At 41.6% G+C, this 19,707-nt stretch overlaps 3 protein-coding genes across 3 annotated transcripts; all 3 read left to right on the plus strand.

Annotated features, from left to right (window-relative positions):
• Positions 1-1,097: 1,097 nt before the first annotated feature.
• On the plus strand, positions 1,098-3,606 carry LOC311365103 (homeobox protein Hox-A11a-like; the record flags this gene model as incomplete). The annotated part of the gene is made up of 2 exons (XM_084484622.1): positions 1,098-1,746; positions 2,505-3,606. 2 exons carry the CDS (start codon positions 1,098-1,100, stop codon positions 2,735-2,737), a joined length of 882 nt encoding a protein of 293 aa, XP_084340748.1. The 3' UTR covers positions 2,738-3,606.
• A 4,350-nt stretch (positions 3,607-7,956) lies between these two features.
• On the plus strand, positions 7,957-10,247 carry LOC311365165 (homeobox protein Hox-A10a-like; the record flags this gene model as incomplete). The annotated part of the gene is made up of 2 exons (XM_084484681.1): positions 7,957-8,821; positions 9,713-10,247. The coding sequence occupies 2 exons, from the start codon at positions 7,957-7,959 to the stop codon at positions 9,985-9,987; spliced, it is 1,140 nt and encodes a 379-aa protein (XP_084340807.1). The 3' UTR covers positions 9,988-10,247.
• A 3,999-nt stretch (positions 10,248-14,246) lies between these two features.
• On the plus strand, positions 14,247-16,790 carry LOC311365104 (homeobox protein Hox-A9-like). Its single transcript, XM_084484623.1, has 2 exons — positions 14,247-14,915; positions 15,326-16,790. The coding sequence occupies exons 1-2, from the start codon at positions 14,369-14,371 to the stop codon at positions 15,565-15,567; spliced, it is 789 nt and encodes a 262-aa protein (XP_084340749.1). The 5' UTR covers positions 14,247-14,368; the 3' UTR covers positions 15,568-16,790.
• The last annotated feature ends 2,917 nt before the right edge of the window (positions 16,791-19,707 follow it).

The following is a 19,707-nucleotide window of genomic DNA, read 5'->3' on the forward strand; positions in this document are numbered from 1 at the left end:
GATAAAGGCCTAAAGGCTATTATATTTATGGGTTGTTCAAACTGTAAAGCAACGTTCAAAACTTTTCTTGGTTGACGTTGTGTATTTATTTATTTTTGTTCAGTTTGTGTTCATTTTTGGTGTTCTTTGTTGTTGTTGTTATGTGTTTGCTAATCTTTACAATAGCCTAATATGTAGACCTATACGCAAATACCGCCACATTGAGCGTAGTAACGCCGAAGATCAACTGTCAAATGAACATGACCCTGAACCAAATCAAGTCAACTGAATGAATGTATCTATAACGATATGCGCAACGCATGCGTAAAAAAAAAATCATATTTGCGTATAACTAATATTTACATAAATAACATACATGAATATATGTTAGTTAATTTATAATAGTTAAATTAAGAGTGAGAGAATGTCTTGAATCACAATTAAATATGCAACTAACATAATAGGATATATTAGGTCCTATGTTGGAGCAACACAATTTACATGTAAATGAGAACTTAAAGCTATCACCACTAGCACTTCAGCAATTGGTTTAGTAATGACATTGAACCAAGCAAAGGTTGTTTTTCGTCTTTCGGCTGGATATGTTATTATTTGAACAACGATCAGGTTATAGTTAATCCGATTTATATTAAGGGATTCATTTTAAACCATCGTAGAGATAAAATAATGTCAGGCTTCAGGAAGCATTAGGGCTATGCTCCATACTTACTGTGTTAAACACACAAACACACATACACACGTACACACACACACACACACACACACACACACACACACACACACACACACACACACACACACACACACACACACACACACACACGCACGCGCGCACACACATACACTTACATCCCCCCCTCCCCCCCCCCCCCCCCCCCACACACACACACACACACACTGAAAAGCTGTCAATTTCTGTCGTTGGTCACGTGACCTACGCCTCCCTGGAATGGATGGAGATGGCTCTCCACGTCAGCCTACGTCTCAAAATTTCTGCCTCGCGAACCTGCTTCAAAGAGGCACGAGCCACGACGATACAGAGCCATGTTAAAGGCGGCTAAAGAGACGAACCGCAGATAGAGCAGTGGCGTAAAGGAATGATGGATTTTGACGAGAGGGTCCCCGTCGGATCGAACATGTATTTGCCTAGTTGCACCTACTACGTGTCGGCGGGGGCTGATTTTTCTGGTCTGCCCTCGTTTTTGTCCCAGACCCCGTCTACCCGCCCCATGACATACTCGTACTCCTCTAACCTCCCGCAAGTCCAGCCCGTCCGAGAAGTAACGTTCAGGGACTACGCTGCTATTGACGCGTCCGCTAAATGGGCTCACCGTGGAAATTTGCCCCAATGCTACACCACTGCAGAGGATATGGTGCACAGAGACTGTCTGTCTGCACAGACGGCGGCGGTGGGAGACATGTTCGCCAAAAACAACCCCGCTGCCGCCTACCACCACCACCACCACACGGGCACGGGCTCTGCTTCCAACTTCTACGGTAACGTGGGTCGAAACGGCGTGCTTCCACAGGCGTTCGACCAGTTTTTCGAGACGGCGTACGGCAACGCGTCCAACGAGAGTCCCTCGACGAACGACTGCTCTGGGGACAAAGCGGCGACCAAGCAGCCCGGCTCGGCGCAGGACAGCGCGCCGTCGGGTCGGGACTCGGAGGGCAAGGAGCCTCGGGAGGAGACCAGCAGCCCAGAGTCATCTTCCGGCAACAATGAGGAGAAATCGAGCAGCAGCAGTACGTATTAAGTCAGCGCCTCCGTTATGAGAGAAAGTTTGCAAAGTAGCGCACTCCTGTTAAAATGTTTATATGCTGTTTTATAAGCATATAAGGTTTATAGAGGGCCTGTAGATTCCCCCCAACAAAACTTTGTTATAAACTGCGGGATCACGTGCTTGGAATTGAAATTGGCCGTGACTGAACAGGGTGGTGTGTTTTCTAGCCACTATAGTTTAAAAAAATATGAATGTGATTCCATGGTGTCTTAACGTCCACAACGGTGAATCATAAATGTACCAGTTTCACGGTTTCCGAGCTTTAAAGGAAGACTTGGAATGGAATCAGGGTGGTGCCTGTGGGGCGTTCGGTTTGGTAGTACGACGACCTTTTGTGTTTCACCTTTTGTGCGTTGAGTGTTTTGAATATTTGTCTTAACACTGTAGGGCTAGTTTTTATACGCATGTCTTCAATAATAATTTGCATTGGACTCGTTTGTGTGCAAGCTTTCCCCGGTCTTTCTCGATAAGGTCAATGCTCAAGTGTAATCTCCGGAAGGGAAGTGGAGCAAGGCACTGGTCAATAATTGCATATGACAGATTACATATGCTATGGCACGAGGTTAGCTCAGAGTTGATATAATATAATATATAGGCCTATATATATAATATATATCCCTATATATAATATCATACATTATTACTTATTCTGTCTGTGTGTTTGTGTCTTTGTTATGACCGATATCTCTCTCTGTCTCTCTCTTCTTTTCCCCGTTTTAGGTGGACAACGGACGCGTAAGAAAAGGTGTCCTTATTCCAAATATCAAATCAGAGAACTAGAGAGAGAATTCTTTTTCAGTGTGTATATCAACAAGGAGAAGCGTCTGCAGCTCTCTCGGATGCTCAACCTTACCGACCGACAAGTCAAGATTTGGTTTCAGAATCGTCGAATGAAGGAGAAGAAATTAAACAGAGACCGGTTACAATATTATACTTCCAATCCTCTCCTTTAGGATGTAAAGCCCTAGAGCAGTTACCGACGTGGCTGCTGCAGAAGTGTCCGTGTTTCCAGACCGCATTCGAGCTGTGAATTTGCAGAGTAAATTTTGTACAACAATGACCGCAGCAGCAACCACTGCTCAACGGTTAATTTCAAGTTCGAGGACAACGGTGTAATACTCCCCTGGTTTGCAACATTTCAAGAATATGAGTTATAAAAACGACAAAACTTTGACCTCATTTTAAGCCCTTGAATATAGACTTCATATGGATTTTAGTCTGGCTCAATAAGAGTTTACAGAGGCCTGGGCAGACATGAGACTTGGGATCTCCGACGAAGACGTCTCGTTTCTTTGGTTTTTCTCTTTACGCGGACATAATTACCAGTCTGAATTGACTGATTCAGTGTATTTTGTAATCAAAAAGTTTATTTTATTTGTTCTGTTTTTGAATCAGAAATGTGGTAGGCCTAATATTGTGGCTTTATGATGGTATATGATATATTACTTACATAATTTAGACGGACTTTGGTGTGACCAAATAATGCGTTTGAGCGGATGCGAATGTAATGTATGTGTTCTTTTTTTAAATTGTATTTATTTTATAGCCAATTGTTTACTATTGAATTTCGTAGTACGACAAACTAAGTGAAAATACACCAAAAGATGGGCTATTATTATTCAGTGTTCCTATTGAGCAAGACAGCAATTCGATCATTTTCTGTCTGGTGAATAGGTATGTTTTTATCTTGGCCTATATCATAAACCACCATAATCATTTTATATTTATTCATTCAACGTATTGAATAATCCGCTATTGAAAACGCGATAACAAGTTGCACTGAGATATACGCCTACACACGTACACAAGCAACTCAAAGCAATTTGCCTGAATTCATAATTATTTGGAGTTTTCCAGTGTAGGCTAATTACGAACAATAAATACATTTAGCCTTCTATTGTGGCACGGCTGGGCACGAGCGTTGATGCATTTCTTGGTTTGCCAAAAATATTCTGTATTATATTATATTTCCAAATTAAAAATGAAAAGATTATCAGAACATTTTGTCTTGGTTTATATTTCTGAATCCCTGCTATTCCTGTTCATGAATGTACCCACGCACATGATCCGTTGCACAGTCAATCTCACGGCAATCCAATATTTCAATAACAGAACAAAGCACAATATAGAACAAACATTTATGAATGGTTATTTGTTTATTAGGCTTTGATTTGACACACAAATAGGTTAGTGACATTATAGGCACAGCAAATAGGCCTGTATGCTAAACCAAACTGGACCTCCCAACGACAGGAGGACTCTTTCTGTGTACTATAGTTGTGTGTGTGTGTGTGTGTGTGTGTGTGTGTGTGTGTGTGTGTGTGTGTGTGTGTGTGTGTGTGTGTGTGTGTGTGTACTAAACTACATCAAATACATTATACATGCAATGTAATATATTACACTAAGCAACAGTGTCCTATATTCCCTGCCTTAAAAGCATATATTTCTTGATTAATCAATTCAGTGTTGCATTGCTGTGTGGGTCTGCTTAAGAAGCCTACATTGTCACACCCTGCTAGTGTACGGTTCAACGACACTCTCCTTCAGCGAGCCACGCCATATTTGTTGTTGCTATCACTGTGTTTATGAGGGCTCGCCGCAGTGCATTGGCGTTCATATATGACAGTCGAAAGGGCAATAAACGCGAGGAAAAAGGCTGAAGTTTATGGTTGCCTCGCTCTGCCACAGTCCGGCCTTGCTTTGCGCATCCTTTACTGCGCGCAGGAATTCCGTCCCTAATTACGAGACATCCTCCTCGTTGCCGCAGCAACGCGGTCATAAAAGCTGTCTGAAAGTCTGGAGCATTTGTACAATTGGAGTGCAGTGCAATAAACCGTCTGAGAACCAAGGTTATTAACTGTGTTACCAGGGAGGTGAGAGCGACGACAGGGGAGAGGACAGATAGGAAAACTCTCTGCATGTTGGCCCTCGCGCCTTCTCGCCATTCGACAGCGTTGTTCCCATCGCTGGGTTCCTTCGGCTCAGAGTAGAACAACACGGGGCGCGACCAGGCTCGAGGCCCTGGCTTGACTTCACCACAGGGTGGCGCTGATGGGACCAATGTCACGGCCGAGGATCTTTTTTGTCTGGCGCACACAGTAAGGCTATCCACAATATCGCGTTGATACTGGTAAACGTTTGTTAACATCATCTGCTGTCGGCCTCCACTCATTCTTTTCTGCTGCCAATCCATCATTATTGTTCTTGGTGGTGCGTGGGGTACACTAAGTACCCGACTATGTGTGCATTTGTTTCTGCTACTAACTAGGCCCGTACGGTAGGCTAAGTAAAAGCGTTCCCGGGGGCCCTAATAAGGTAACACATCTGTGCCAAACCTCCATGCTGCATGTGCTATTCATTTTGCTGAGCTCGGCTTTTTATGATTGAGTGTAGGCTCGTTCTACCTGGGTAAATTTCAATCCCATAGCCGGCAACCCGACGACGCCTGCACGTTTTTCTTCTTTCGGGAATGGCAGGATTTCTGGACCATTCCAAATGATACCTCAGTGGATTAGTCTTTTTAATTAAACTAAATTGGTTGCTTTAATTATCTGGTTTCAAGAATGTTATCACACGGCTGTTATTATCGTCTCTAAATGTTCATATTTTTTTAAAATAATCAATTGTAACCGGGTTCGATTTCCTTAGTTAACAAAAACGTCCTATGCCTTGCGTGTATGGGTAGGATGTAATTGAAATAGTATATGGCTCACTGTCGAGCGGTCGTCCCCCCTCTTCCTTCCTGTCATTGAGAGAACTTTGAGGATATTTGGTGTCAGTCCAAGTTGTGAGCCGCAATTCCTGATCCAAATGTCTGTGAACCAGGTCGCTTTGTCTCTTGTGAAAAATAAATACTTCCGCTGGATGTAATAAAACGCCGCATTATTGTTCATAACAGCACTCGGGACGAACATGATACGTCTCACACGGCCTCTTCGGCCACGATTCTCTGGGCTGGATCAAAGCTCGTGGTCAGAGTGAATTGTTTTGAGGAAATAATAGCTGGACAGCTGTGGAAATTAAGATTTAATAGCCTCAATTAATAACTTGAGCGCAAAGATAGATAGGCCTTAATGCTAATAAAGAAACACGAAGTGTGTAAACCAAAACAACTTAAAGGACACACGTTCGTTTAATTGATGGATGAAGTTTCCATCGAAGCTCGCCTTTCCCATCGGGTACGTGTGGTCTGGGCTTCTAGTCCATTTAGTTTGGTGGATATGTTTACGATGTTAGGATCTTTGTATTCACAAGGAGGCCTAAATGCGTAAAGTGTCAACGGACTGTATTTTGTATACAAAAACAGACAAGAACAGATAATAATATATAGGCCTACAGTATGCCTATTTAGCATATTATTCTATATATAGTAGCCTATATAGTAATTGTACTTATAAATGTAAGGTTTCTGACACACAAGTAGACTCTAAAATGTACATTGTTTGCGCCAATACATGCAAAGAGTGGACGGGCAGATTTGTATGCATAAATACATATATTTAAGTGTGTATGTGTGTGTTTGAGGTGTGTGTGTGTGTGTGTGTGTGTGTGTGTGTGTGTGTGTGTGTGTGTGTGTGTGTGTGTGTGTGTGTGTGTGTGTGTGTGTTTTCTTCCTTTTTAAATATCATTTAATCTATGATAGGCCAAAAATATTTTATCGTCGTTGATGATCTCAGGAAAGTTAGATCCGAAAAAAAAACGAAGCCAAATGAGCTCTTCCAGGACACTGGGCTACAAACAACCCCTGGAGCCTCAAAGCCACCTGGGCCTGGTAATGGCAAAGCTGGCTAGGATTAACTTCAACCTGGAGCGAGCTTTAGAGTGCACATGGCCAAGGACATTACAAAATGGAGGGAGAGTTTTATTGTTGCCCTTATTGCCCCAAATTGGACCGGTGACTTATATGTGCAAGCTTTACATCTGCCCTGTTGTGGTCGCTTGGGACGTCCTCGTACAACATTTCATAGACAATTATTTTGCTATTTTGCCATTTTTTAAAAATCGCAGAAATGTTGCTATTTGGTGTAACATAAGACAAACGGAAGCGGCGCATTTGAGGCCATAGGCTTTCCCGAAAATCCAATTGCCTTTAGCGAAATGACGCTATTGCGTTGATACATATCCTATCCGATTTCAACCGATAAATATTTGGTAACAATTTGCATGAAAAAATGAGTGTGGTTGATTTTTTTTTTTTGGAAATAGTTGGATTTTATACGCATTGAAGAAGGAAAATGAAGTAGCCTACCATATTGGCCTGCATTTGGAGAATCATCGTATCATGCATTTAATTCACAATTGTAAACGTAGGCTACCACATGAATAATGTGCATTACAGCAGCTTTGTTGTATAGTATTAGTCCTACTTACACACGTGTGTGTGTGTGTGTGTGTGTGTGTGTGTGTGTGTGTGTGTGTGTGTGTGTGTGTGTGTGTGTGTGTGTGTGTGTGTGTGTGTGTGTTCCACAGCACACATGTTATATTGTTAATGTTTCTTTTAAATCCACCATATTGTTCACATTATGGTATAATGTAAACAATAAGGTGAGCAACCATATCGTGAACCTTATACCATAATGGACAATGCAGTGGGTTACAACCCGCTGTTTATAACGCGTGTCATTATTTCCTTTAACTGAGGCTATATCTTGGAGGAAGTTAATGTAGTCCTACAAAGCCACTTTGGCCCGATTATTGGCTTTATAAAATGGTATTTAGGGTATGTCTCAAAACCTTTATTGATGCACGAATGAAGATTCAGATGTATTTCTGCGCAATTATATAGTAATGTATTCCGTTGTTGTGATTTTGGGTGACGTTTGAGCTGCATTGCAGACATGTAACCAGCCTCTCGTGGTGCCATTGGGGATTATTTCGTTGTTTGAGCATAGAGGGCAGCAGTCTATCTTCATCATTTGGACAGTGTTTCTTTATAGAATTCAAAAAGCCCTGATTGAACGGGCTAAAGGTGGCTGCATTGGAGCGAGGTAACGTGCTGATTGCTGTACTGTCTCTTTTCTCTGCTCCAGCCGCACCGTGGACACGGCCCCGGCTGCTACGTAGCGTCGGAGTGGGAGGGTCTTCTCTTCTTCCAGCCTTTCCATTGGTTTTACAGGCAGCCCGGTGGAGATGGGGGTACCTCTAATCATATCCAGCATGTTTTGCACAAGAAATGTCAGCCAGAAAGGGCTATCTTCTCCCGTCGCCAAAATATACTACAATAATGTCATGTTCCGAGAGCTCGCCAGGGAATGCATTTTTAGTGGATTCTCTGATCAACGGCCGAACCGATGGCGGCGCGGGGCACTATCCAGGAAGCACGGTGTGTGTGCCCCAGAGCTCCGCCACAGAACTACCGTACGGACTTCACAACTATGGATACTTCCCAGGTATGGGCAAACGGGGCGAGGTCGGCTCCCATAACGTCGTGTCCGGCTCAGGCGCGTACATGTCCGGCATGGAGATGTGGATGGACGCGCAAAGGTCATGTCGAATGGACCAGGAACAGACGGTCGGTCCCCAGGTCGCGCCGTGCTCCTTCCCACAGAACATTAAGGAAGAGAGCAACTACTGCCTGTACGAGCCACAGAAGTGCTCTAAAGCGGCCACTACTGAAAACCTCACGTATTCGAGGTTAGGTACGGTCAGTTCCGTTTCTGGATCGTGTACGGTTACCGATGGCGGTGACGGGGGATCAGTGCCCGTGCCGGGCTACTTCCGCTTGTCTCAGATCCACGCACATTCTCATAAACTTTACAACGGCCACCAGCCGAACCCTTCCCATTCCCATTTTGGCATACACCCCCCTACTCCTGTTCGTTTTCATACACCAACAACCCCGAAATCTCCCGTTCAAGTCGCGACGCAGGAAAGCAGAACCACTGAGGGCTCCGTCTCATCGGGGAACGTAACCCTGCAGTCTCACCCTGCACCCTTAGGAGAGGAGCAGAGACGAGGCTCAGAAGAGGATACAGAAGAGTCATCTGCAGAGGAGACGGAAGGATTTGAAAAAGAGGGAGCTGAAAATGGCAGGAAAGGTGGGTCTCCTGAAGTCTGTAGGTGACACCCGCCCAGGTCGTTATGTGTGGCTGTTTGGCGACTATTTCAAATCAAAATCTAAATCAAATCAAAGTTGATCATATGTACATGTGAATATATATATATACATACAGATATGTATACTGTACAGTGAAATGCTTAGTTTGCGAGGTCCGCTAAACAATGTTTATCTATCCACGTCATTGCGTAGGCCTACGTATATGCTGTTGACAGCTCTCTAGCAATATATATTTAATAACCAAAGTAAACTAATGAACACCATCCATTATCTTGTGGGTTATGTGTGTACTCTGGTCTTGTTGGTACGAGCATCTCTATGCCAACACAGATTGAATGTTTCTAAACATGGAACAGGAACCTGTTCCGTCTTTGGTTTCAAGCCCAATTTGAGGCAGAAAAAAAGGTTAACCTTGAATGTATAAAGATTTCAACTTTGAATTTAAGCTTGGTCACAAACCTACTAGCTTGACTGGTTTTGCTATACGGCGGTGCACATGCAGCCTAATGGTTTTAAAAAATGTAGGTTTAAAGTTGTTTTTTAACTATTTTAGGCCTATTGCTATTACTTGGACATTTCGTGTTTTTTTTAGCTTAGCTTGAAATGTATGCATAGGCCAAGGCTAACCGGGCTGCTAAAAGGCCCTCAGACAGACACGCACGCGCGTGCGTACACTTGCACGCTCTCTCTCTCTCTCCCCCCCCCCCCCCCCCACACACACACACACACACACACACACACACACACACACACACACACACACACACACACACACACACACACACACACACACACACACACACACACACACTATAATGTTAACTTATGCTTACTTATAATGTTAACTATACATTCTATTTTCTTTCTTCAGGAGACTCAAAAAGTGATACCCCGTCCAACTGGTTGACAGCAAAGAGCGGTCGGAAGAAACGATGTCCCTACACCAAGCATCAGACACTGGAACTCGAAAAGGAGTTCCTCTTCAACATGTACCTGACTCGCGAGCGTCGCCTAGAGATCAGTAAGAGCGTGCACCTGACCGACAGACAGGTCAAAATCTGGTTCCAGAACCGCAGAATGAAGCTGAAGAAAATGACAAGGGAGAATAGGATACGCGAGCTCACGTCCAACTACGGGTTTTCATGATGAATAATGTGGTATCTGAGATTAAATGAATGTGGTTAAACGTCTTTACCCTTTCACCGTTCATTTTGACTATTTTAATATTGGACACGTTTGCTAAAAAGCGAACTGTCAATGCATCGTCGTAAATTACCTACTGAAAAAAAATCATGACTGTTATGGAATTTTCCAATTTGGTCTTGTGTATAAGTGTTGTTGATTGGTTTCTGATAATTATGTCGTCAGGCTGGATAGATAAATCCCTTTTTAGTCGAGTTATCTCTCTTTACAGGCCTATATTTATTATAGACATATATATATATATATATATATATATATATATATATATATATGTATATATATGTGTGTGTGTATATCGACCTATAATATATATACATATATATATATAAATTAAATTGTTATATATATATATATATATATGTATGTATATATATATATATATATATATATATATATATATATATATATATAGCTAAATTACAGTTTGTATTATCAATTGCAAATGTTGATTTGTTTTCATTATAGGTTGCATGATTTAACGTGGTTCAAATTTTACATATCTTCATTCTGAAAGTTATTTCTGAAATACAGAAAATGAAGGCTAATGCCTCTTTTCAGAAATATAGGTGCATTGTTTCTAAAAAAAAAAAAAAAGGACTAAACTTGCTGACCCTAAAATTGAGCAATTCCATGTAAATTCCGTAAATGTATGGGCTTTATTATGCCAATCTGAACCTATAGGGGGAAATGTTCCAATGTATATTATTGTGTAAACATGACGTTGTGATTTTGTTTAATGTCAAATAAATTATCAGCCCAATTTGAATCATTAGCTGTTCATATTTTTATTTTGGATGTATACATTTTGGACTACATTTTACCCAAAATAGATAAACTAGCTTCTGCACGTTATAGGGGCAATAGGTTAGAGATTGTATCATTGCGTGTATATGTTTCCACCGGTCGTCAGATGTTTAGAGCACCAGTGTAATGGCTTTCGGAAATAAGTATTGTCCTGGCCGTATAGCTGCGAGCCAAGCCGGCTATTGTAGAGTTTTATGACTCGCTTGTAGCTTATATGACGATTCTCGCTGCCCTCAAAGAACAGCTTCAGTCGAGAGTGCGTCCGTAAGACCGCGAGCAGGCCAGAGACGGAGCTAAATAAATGTGGAGGACATCACTTCAGAATTAGCCTACTCTAGATATTGTTCTTATTTTCCTCTGCATTGGTCTCCATGCGTTCACCATTCAGTTGGCGGGTAAGTGAAATCATGCATAACAACGCATAGTATATTTTCAAAATTGTTCATATTGTATCACACTTTTGAATCAGGTCAACTTGCATGTCGATATGACTTAGTCGGCGTGCAGAGATGTTCGATGATGAATTTACTTGACTGTGTTTGCCTTAAGGCTGGATCGACTGTCGAGTGGTTTAGGTAGTTTCATGTTGTTGGGATCTGTCTTCTTACTCTGCAACACGAAACTGTCTTAATTGCCTCAGTTACAAACATCGAGTCCTCGGAGATGATGCGATGTCTCGAAAATAGTGGAAAAATACCGGGGCTGTAAACCATTTAACCTCACACCAGTCAGGAGACAGGTTGTTGGCTGTGTTTATGACTACTCGGCTGTGCCATTCTTTTTAAATTATTCTTTAACCAGTGCAGTCTCGGTCCACTTAAGTGATAGGAGTGTGGCTGCACCTACTTACATCCGATTGTAACTAATCTATATCGCATCATAGCCGTGTGCATATAGCGTAAAGCTAAGAGAATATTTGGTCTGTTGTGACGCACACGCGTCAGACAAGGCCTCGGTTACGACCACTGCAGTGGAGGGGAAGGGGAAGTTGAGTGGGCAACAGCGACATCAGTGGCGCGCCGGTGGGGCAAATAGCACCGGATGCTTCTGCTGCTCAATGGTGTCCAAAGACAAAAGGGAGGAAGGACTTTATGGCGATATTTAGATCCGCCAGACAGCCTCTTATCTTCGGGCAAAAGAAGTGAATAGCCCTGCGGTAAACTCTGTGGCCCCTGTTAAATCACGCGGTTCTGGGTTTATAACCATGGGCGCCCATTGCCCAGCCGTTTTTTTTTTTCCAGAGGTGTTTGGCACTAACAATTCCTTTCTGTTAATTCCTCTGATGTCTCCCATGTTTTTAGGAAACTGTTACAAAGCGATTGAGCAACAAGGTTATGTGGTTGCCTATACCGTTTTAATTGCGTCTAAGATGAGCTTGCATGGTGGCTAAATGATAGGAGGATGCGTTTCCTCTTTTTGTTTAATTTTTAATTTGCAACGCTTTGGTTCATTTGTCTTTGTGCATTAGCCTAATACTTCGTTCATAGCATAGGTCTACTATGCGTAAATGTAATGGTTTTATTGATAGAAGTTTCAGTGAAGCCATGTATAGGCCTATATTTCACATAAAACATACCTAGCCTTTAAAGAAAGCTAGTTTTCTTTCAATAATTTGGTTAATATCTAACATCAAAAATTTCAAGGTGCTGCGTATATTGTAGCGTAAATTATAGTTGGCGCAGTTTACAGAACCAATTAAAACATTCAAAAGTAGGCCTATGTATTTTATTATCTTGCTATTAGGGCTTCGTCCTTATATTGTAGCCTATTCGTACTTTGTATGCGTAATTTAATTAAATCTTTTTTCGGATATAACCTTCTTTGATTCCAATTATAAATATTATATTGACCATAAATATTCTAAATATTAGGCTAATTGCTATTCTTCTAAAACCCAATGTGTGTGTGTGTGTGTGTGTGTGTGTGTGTGTGTGTGTGTGTGTGTGTGTGTGTGTGTGTGTGTGTGTGTGTGTGTGTGTGTGTGTGTGTGTGTGTGTGTGTGTGTGAGAGTCTGTGTTGAAGTATTTAACTTATTTAACGTGTGATGAGAATAGCTTGTTAACTGGCGCTGTTATAGGTTAATGGAAGTGATAATAACAGCACAGGTCAACACAAGTGATTATGACGTTTGCTTTTATAGCTCGTCAAAAACCTAAAGGAAATAAGGTCTGCGGTCGATCCGACGTACAAAATACAATATCAGGCAAATGCGTACAACAACAAATACAATATAATAAAATTTGAAATATATTATAAATGTGTGACTATGCATGCAAACATCTATATATATTATACTGATGCATTTCACGTAAGTGTATATATTAGGCCTAGCCTACTTAACTATAATGAACAATAGGCCTCCAGCTTGAACTAGCATTTCTATGCAAACTTATTTTTCTTTTTCTATGTCGATAAGGTAAAATGAAGAATTACCAATTGATGAATGCCTTATTTGTTATTTTCAACAGCATAAAAATGTTTAATTTTAGATTAAAAACCTATGACACACATTTGTTTTTTGAATGTTTTATTTCACAGAAAAACAATTGCCGTAACCTGTGAGCCTATAGAATTGTATGCAATCCAGCGCTGCACTGCTATCACATGTCTTTTAAAGCCACTACTGTCTTTCAATTCAATGCTGGATTTGTAATATTGTTGAATAATTTACATTTTGTATCGTAAGGCTGAACTGTCTCTGTTTCTATATTAAAGTGCATCTATAGGCCAATGCTTTATGTTCCACTGGTTCCAGCTTCCACTGCATGTTGAATTTAGTCTGGGGTTAAGAATGGTTTTCGCACTAGCCATCCATACGGCCATACAACGGACGTTTGAAACACCTTAATTCTATCTTTATTTTAAGGTTATAGCTCCATAGTTTCTAGGTTCGTAGGTGTTCACCAATGCTATAAACATTGACCAATGTAGACATTTTCGGGCATAAACGGCAATGTGTTTGATAATTCTACAATAGGACGATGTTCAATAATCCATGTGTTTTGGAGAGGGTCGGTCTGGGTATTTCAGGTCCTGTAAAGTACCTCGTAAAATAAACCCTTCTTAAACACACTGTATAATTTTGGATTGGTCTACTATGTGGTCATTTGAACACACACGGCCTAACTCGACATAGATACATTTCTCAACATTTTGTCATTTCCCCATCTGATAGATTTATACGTTAGATTCTAATCCGATGTTAATTATTTGCCTTAAAACTATAGGCCGTTATAGGAGAGAACCGCGAGCATTTAATGGTCACTAGGATTGATTTATCCTTTATTGTTCAGCCTTTATGGTCACGTGCGCCTTTTCGCCCAATGGCACCCGAGTCTGCCTCTCCACTACGAGTCGACTGTAGTTCTTTGAGGAGTCAAGTTGCTACTTGATTTGTTCACATTGATGTTTGCGAGGCAGGGTTTAGTGAATGCGCATGCATGTGTTGGGTGAGCGTTTTATTGTTGTTGTTGTTGTTTGCATCTGTGTATGAGTGGGTACATGTTTGAGTATCTTTGCCATGTCGACGTCCGGAACGCTAACTAGTTACTACGTAGATTCACTAATCCTGCCCGAGAGTGAGGAGCTCACTGCGCCCCGATACCCCTCTGCACCTGGGGGGCTACAACAGTCCAGGCAGTCCGCCTCCATCAACGACCACAATGATATTGGGACCTGCACGTTTTCCACCAAAGCTTCGGTATTCAGCCCGTCTTGGAGTCATGTCCAGGCGCCGTTTCCGGGCTCCGTGTATCACCATCACTACGGGCACCACCAGGGCTCGGTCAGCGGAGACAGCGATGCTCGCTACATGCAGTCCTGGCTCCTCGAGCCCATGTCCGGCTGCTTGCCCATGTCCGGATTACAAGCGAGCCACAATTACGGGATCAAACCGGAGGGTCTCGCAGCGAGAGGCGACGGTGCGCTCCCAGGTTCCCACACGGCACTGCTGCTCTCCGATTACGCCAACGGGACGGTGGCGACATCGCCGGTAGAAAAGGACGCACCGCCGCTCCAGGGCGGGGAAATTAAGGGCGAAGGAGACGACAAGCCGGCCCTTGATCCAAGTAAGTCATCGCTGCCGGTCTTTCCGAGTGATATTTGTGTCGCGTAAAGCCGTGGGAATTCAGGTGGGCCTGCGTGCTGGAGTAGACGGAGGGGAGGGGGACGCTTTGGGAAAATGACCAAGCAGTAGCGAAATGGGATCCGTCTCTAATTGAGACTTGCTAATATGTTAGACCTTTATCACCATCGCCTCTTATGATATATTATAGGTTTCAAATGCAATAATATATGAGAGGTAGTTTGCAGGGTAAATTACAACCGGATATTGCACGCCCATTCTAACAGCATAGACGCCTACTAATGTACCCCCCCTCTCCCCCAAATAGAAAATAGATAGAGGCTTGTTTGTTGTTGTTTATTATTTTTGGACGGTCAGCTGGGCCTCACACCAGTTTCGCAACCCTCTTTCCAGATAACCCCGTGTCCAACTGGCTCCACGCAAGTGCCACGAGAAAAAAGCGCTGTCCGTATACCAAGCACCAGATCCTGGAGCTGGAGAAAGAGTTCCTCTTTAATACGTACCTGACGCGGGAACGTAGGTATGAGGTGGCTAGGCAGCTAAACCTCACCGAGAGACAGGTTAAAATATGGTTCCAGAACCGTAGGATGAAGATGAAGAAGTTTAACAAAGACGGCAGACCGAAAGATGAATAACACGAACAATATATTCTGCAGCATGGGCTACTACGGCTTGATGCGCTAAAGCTCTATCCTCTGCTGGACCATCTTTTTTAAACATCTTTGTTATTGTTTATTTTTTGCCCACAACAAAAGCTGTTAGGCATATTTGTCTTATAAAAAAACGCATGTCGGTTTTAAATGTAATGCAACTGCCTACATATTGCACAATTTGACCAGTGCCCGTTTGTTGATTATGTTGGAATCTCGAGTCGCGTGTTAGTTGGCCTTGCCCCCTTGTGTTAGTTGTATGGATGTTTATAGGTGTGAATGTGTGTGTGTGTTCACTGGTTTGTAGCTATTTGTTGTCTAACTCAATGTCAATGAGCGTAGTTTGTAGAGTGTAACTAATTTTATTGATGTATGACTCTTATTGATAGTGCTGCTGTTGGAAGAACTGCAGTTTTAATTTAACATATGGAAATCAGAATAATCGCATTAGTTGCATCGGCCTTTTAAGCATAATTCCAATGCAGTTATTAATTGCTACAGGCTATAGAACTATAATCTTCTTTTTGTCTGCCTAAATGTCTCTCAACTACCTACAATAACCTATTTTTTTTTGCCAGCGATATGTGCTTGCATTAGGTAATGACCAATGACTGAATTTCAGGGAGTAATAGTATTTGGAAAGGATATACTATTTGTTAGAGGAAAGGAAACACTGTAGTGTAATTAATAAATACCTCATGGTCTGATGACCCTTCAGATTTTTTTTTATTTGGTTCACAAATGTAATTTGTACTTTATTTATTGAATAAAACAAATTATATCTGCGAATGCATTCTCATCGCATCTCCAAGCCCTGTCGTGTATAGTTACTTTCTTCGTCGCCAAATCCGACACGCAGTGCTCTACTTTGGCTAAGCCAACTTGAATATTATACAACGATGAGAGTATGTTTAAAAATGCTATGCTAATCGCTGTGCATGCTTGTGTGTGTGTGTGTGTGTGTGTGTGTGTGTGTGTGTGTGTGTGTGTGTGTGTGTGTGTGTGTGTGTGTGTGTGTGTGTGTGTGTGTGTGTGTGATGTTTGGCTCGGATGTGTCTCAGATGGATTTTGAACTGAGTCGAGCGGCGGGTCTTGGCGGAGGATGTTGTTAGCTGTATACAGCCATAAAAGACAATTACCGCTATAACCGTTTATGGGGTGCAAAGCGCTGCAAGGCGAGAGGACACAAAACAAAAAAAAGACATCGAAGACTTCGACAGCTGAGGCCTAACATTTTTAACCGCTTAATTCCTCACTGACAATTTGTATTTTTAACTGATTATGGAGGATACAAACATTTGACAGATACGTCGACCATATTAAAAGTATTTAAATTATTTTGGGTATACACACACACACACACACACACACACACACACACACACACACACACACACACACACACACACACACACCTCTAACCTCTAAAATATATATATATATCTATATCTATATCTATAGCTATAGATATATATATATATATATATATATATATATATATATATATATATATATATATATATATATATATATATATATATATATATATTAGAGGTTTTGGAGCTACAAGCTATTTGCTTTGTTGTGACGCAGATGGACACAAACTTCAAAGAGTCGACCAGAGACAGTGCAATAAAACGCCTGGTCTGCTATACTGTCTGGCATTCCAGTTGTAATGGCTTTATGGCCATCCAGACACAATTAGCCCGTTTCCAGAATGGCAACCATTTGTTTTTTCTCTTTCTGTAGGACTGCACACGTAACAAAAGGTCCAGCGGAAATGATCGACTTTATTGGATTCTCTTCGACGGTTACGCGCAAGACTCACGGTCATTTCGAGCGACCCTTTGTCTATACCTAACTCGGGAACCTTTGACCCTCCGTTGCTTCGGGAGCAAACGCTGTAAATAAGGCACAATAAACCTCAGAAATGTGCAGGCGTGATTGAAAAAATAGTCAACCAGGTCGCTGCAGCCTGAAAATACCCTCATCGTGCTTCCAACTAGATACATTCCATTCGAAATACAATATAACGGCCAAATAATAATAATAGATTTAAGTAATAATGCTAAAATAATAATTTCGATTTTCCCCTTGATTGAAAAAAGCTCTTGGCGTCATTTGAACGTTTGTGCCTTGGTTAATCCACGATGCAATACCAAGACATAACCAGGGGATGGCGCCAATTCTCTTGTCAACATTCTCACTCGCAGTAGTAAGAGTTCTAGGAGGTGATCAAACCAGATTCATTCCAAATTACTCATTTTGGACGGAAAGAGGGATTTTGCTTCTTATAGTTTATGCGCATATGCAATCTATTTGAGAAGATTTTTAAATTACCCAGGCGCTTAATATAATTGACTAGGGCTCAAACATACCATGGTACGGTTATTTGTGGTTGAATAGAAACTCTGAATATCCTGTTAAAACAATAATAAGAATAACGAAAAATGTAGAACATAGAACATAGAACAACAATCAGTAATACTAATAGATAATATAAACATAATTGGCTTCAAGAAATAAGAATAACATATTAATCCCTTTGCTGTATTTCTTATAAGGGAAATCATTCTGTATACATTTCAAATTATATAAATATGAACATATAAATAATCAATGCAATCTTTTTTGTACGTACAATTCGATTTGATTTCTTCCTGAATTAATGTAATGTGTGTGTGTGTGTGTGTGTGTGTGTTTGTGTGTGTTTGTGTGTGTTTGTGTGTGTTCGTGTGTGTGTGTGTGTGTGTTCGTGTGTGTGTGTGTGTGTGTGTGTGTGTGTGTGTGTGTGTGTGTGTGTGTGTGTGTGTGTGTGTGTGTGTGTGTGTGTGTGTGTGTGTGTGTGTATGGCTGTGGATGTGTGTTTTCAATCGTGTGGGAGCGTAGCCAACGTGAGAGCATGAAGTTAATTGTACTCCACGGTCGGCGCCATAATGAAATCTATGTCCGGCTAGTGATTGGACGAGAACGTTTAGGCCCAGATCACATGGGTAAGTTCTTTGGTCCAGGGGAAAATGGGCTTTGGTGTAAATCTAAGAGGTATTGCTATCATATATCACAGCCGCTCGTAAAAACGACACTGAGGATTCTGGGACAACAAATCAGACCGAGAAAATATGAGTTCTTATTATGTGGATAGTCGTTTTTTGTGCAAATATACGGCGGATAGTTATGCTTCCAATAATGCAGTTTGGAATTTTTTGGGAGACTATTAGACTCACTATAAAGACCTATGCTAGGACTCATAGATATGGCGCCGTTGCAAACGTCCTGTCCTTGCCTGGAGTTAACGCGAGGAATGCAAAGCAGGCCCATTCAACGCCGCAATGTTTACCTCGGGGTGTAGCCTGGGACCGGACATTTTGACAGTGTGTGTTCCTCAGTACCTTCGACCAGTCTGCTCAGTAACAGCTGTGACCGTCCGACTCAGACCAGCAGACAAGTTCCACCGTGTATGCTTAAGGATTTCAAAATCTGGTATGACGGCGTCTCTGGATCCTGTGTGCATGGTCATGGAATATATCCATCTTGTTTTAAAAAAACTGCTTAACTGCTTACTAAATGCTTGATACATGGGACGCAATGGCCGGATCATTTCGTATAGTATACCATGACACATTAAACAACTTTCTTGTTAAACAAATGCATTACGCATTCGTTTCCTATAGCCGTATTCTTTGTTGTTTTCTAAATTATTATCGTTTTTTTCTAGTTCTATTAGTTAGTCTAGTTCTATTCTTGTGTTTCTGTCGGAGTCTCTTCTCACTTTCGTGGTTGTTAAAATCAGAACTTCTCTTGTTATTGAGCAGGACTCTACAGTTTAACATTTAATTTGGGTTCAGGCCGCGGTATAGTGACAGCACATGAACCATAAGGCCGTTTACTGCGGGCTTTATAACCCTCAATAAAGCGCCCGACGGGTCTTCAGCTCACTCCATATAGGATGGGAATTTCTCAGGGATTTAGAAGAAACGGTGATTCCCTTCACATTTGTTTAACACTGTTAGTGTGCAGAGCATGTTAAATATGGCTAAACTGCTGAATCATACAAGAGATAGACCACTCTGTATTGTTTTTATTTAAATATAATTTGTCCAAGACATATACAAATAAGTAATTGTT

This window comes from Micromesistius poutassou (genome assembly GCF_964030765.1).
Source record: "Micromesistius poutassou genome assembly, chromosome: 20".
Classification (NCBI taxonomy): Eukaryota; Metazoa; Chordata; class Actinopteri; order Gadiformes; family Gadidae; genus Micromesistius; species Micromesistius poutassou.

Bases quoted from the DNA above. Each gene is read 5' to 3' on its own strand.
- LOC311365104 (XM_084484623.1), top strand. From the start codon at position 14,369: ATGTCGACGTCCGGAACGCTAACTAGTTACTACGTAGATTCACTAATC. The intron at 14,916-15,325 runs GTAAGTCATCGC...CCCTCTTTCCAG, and splicing joins CAAGCCGGCCCTTGATCCAA to ATAACCCCGTGTCCAACTGG.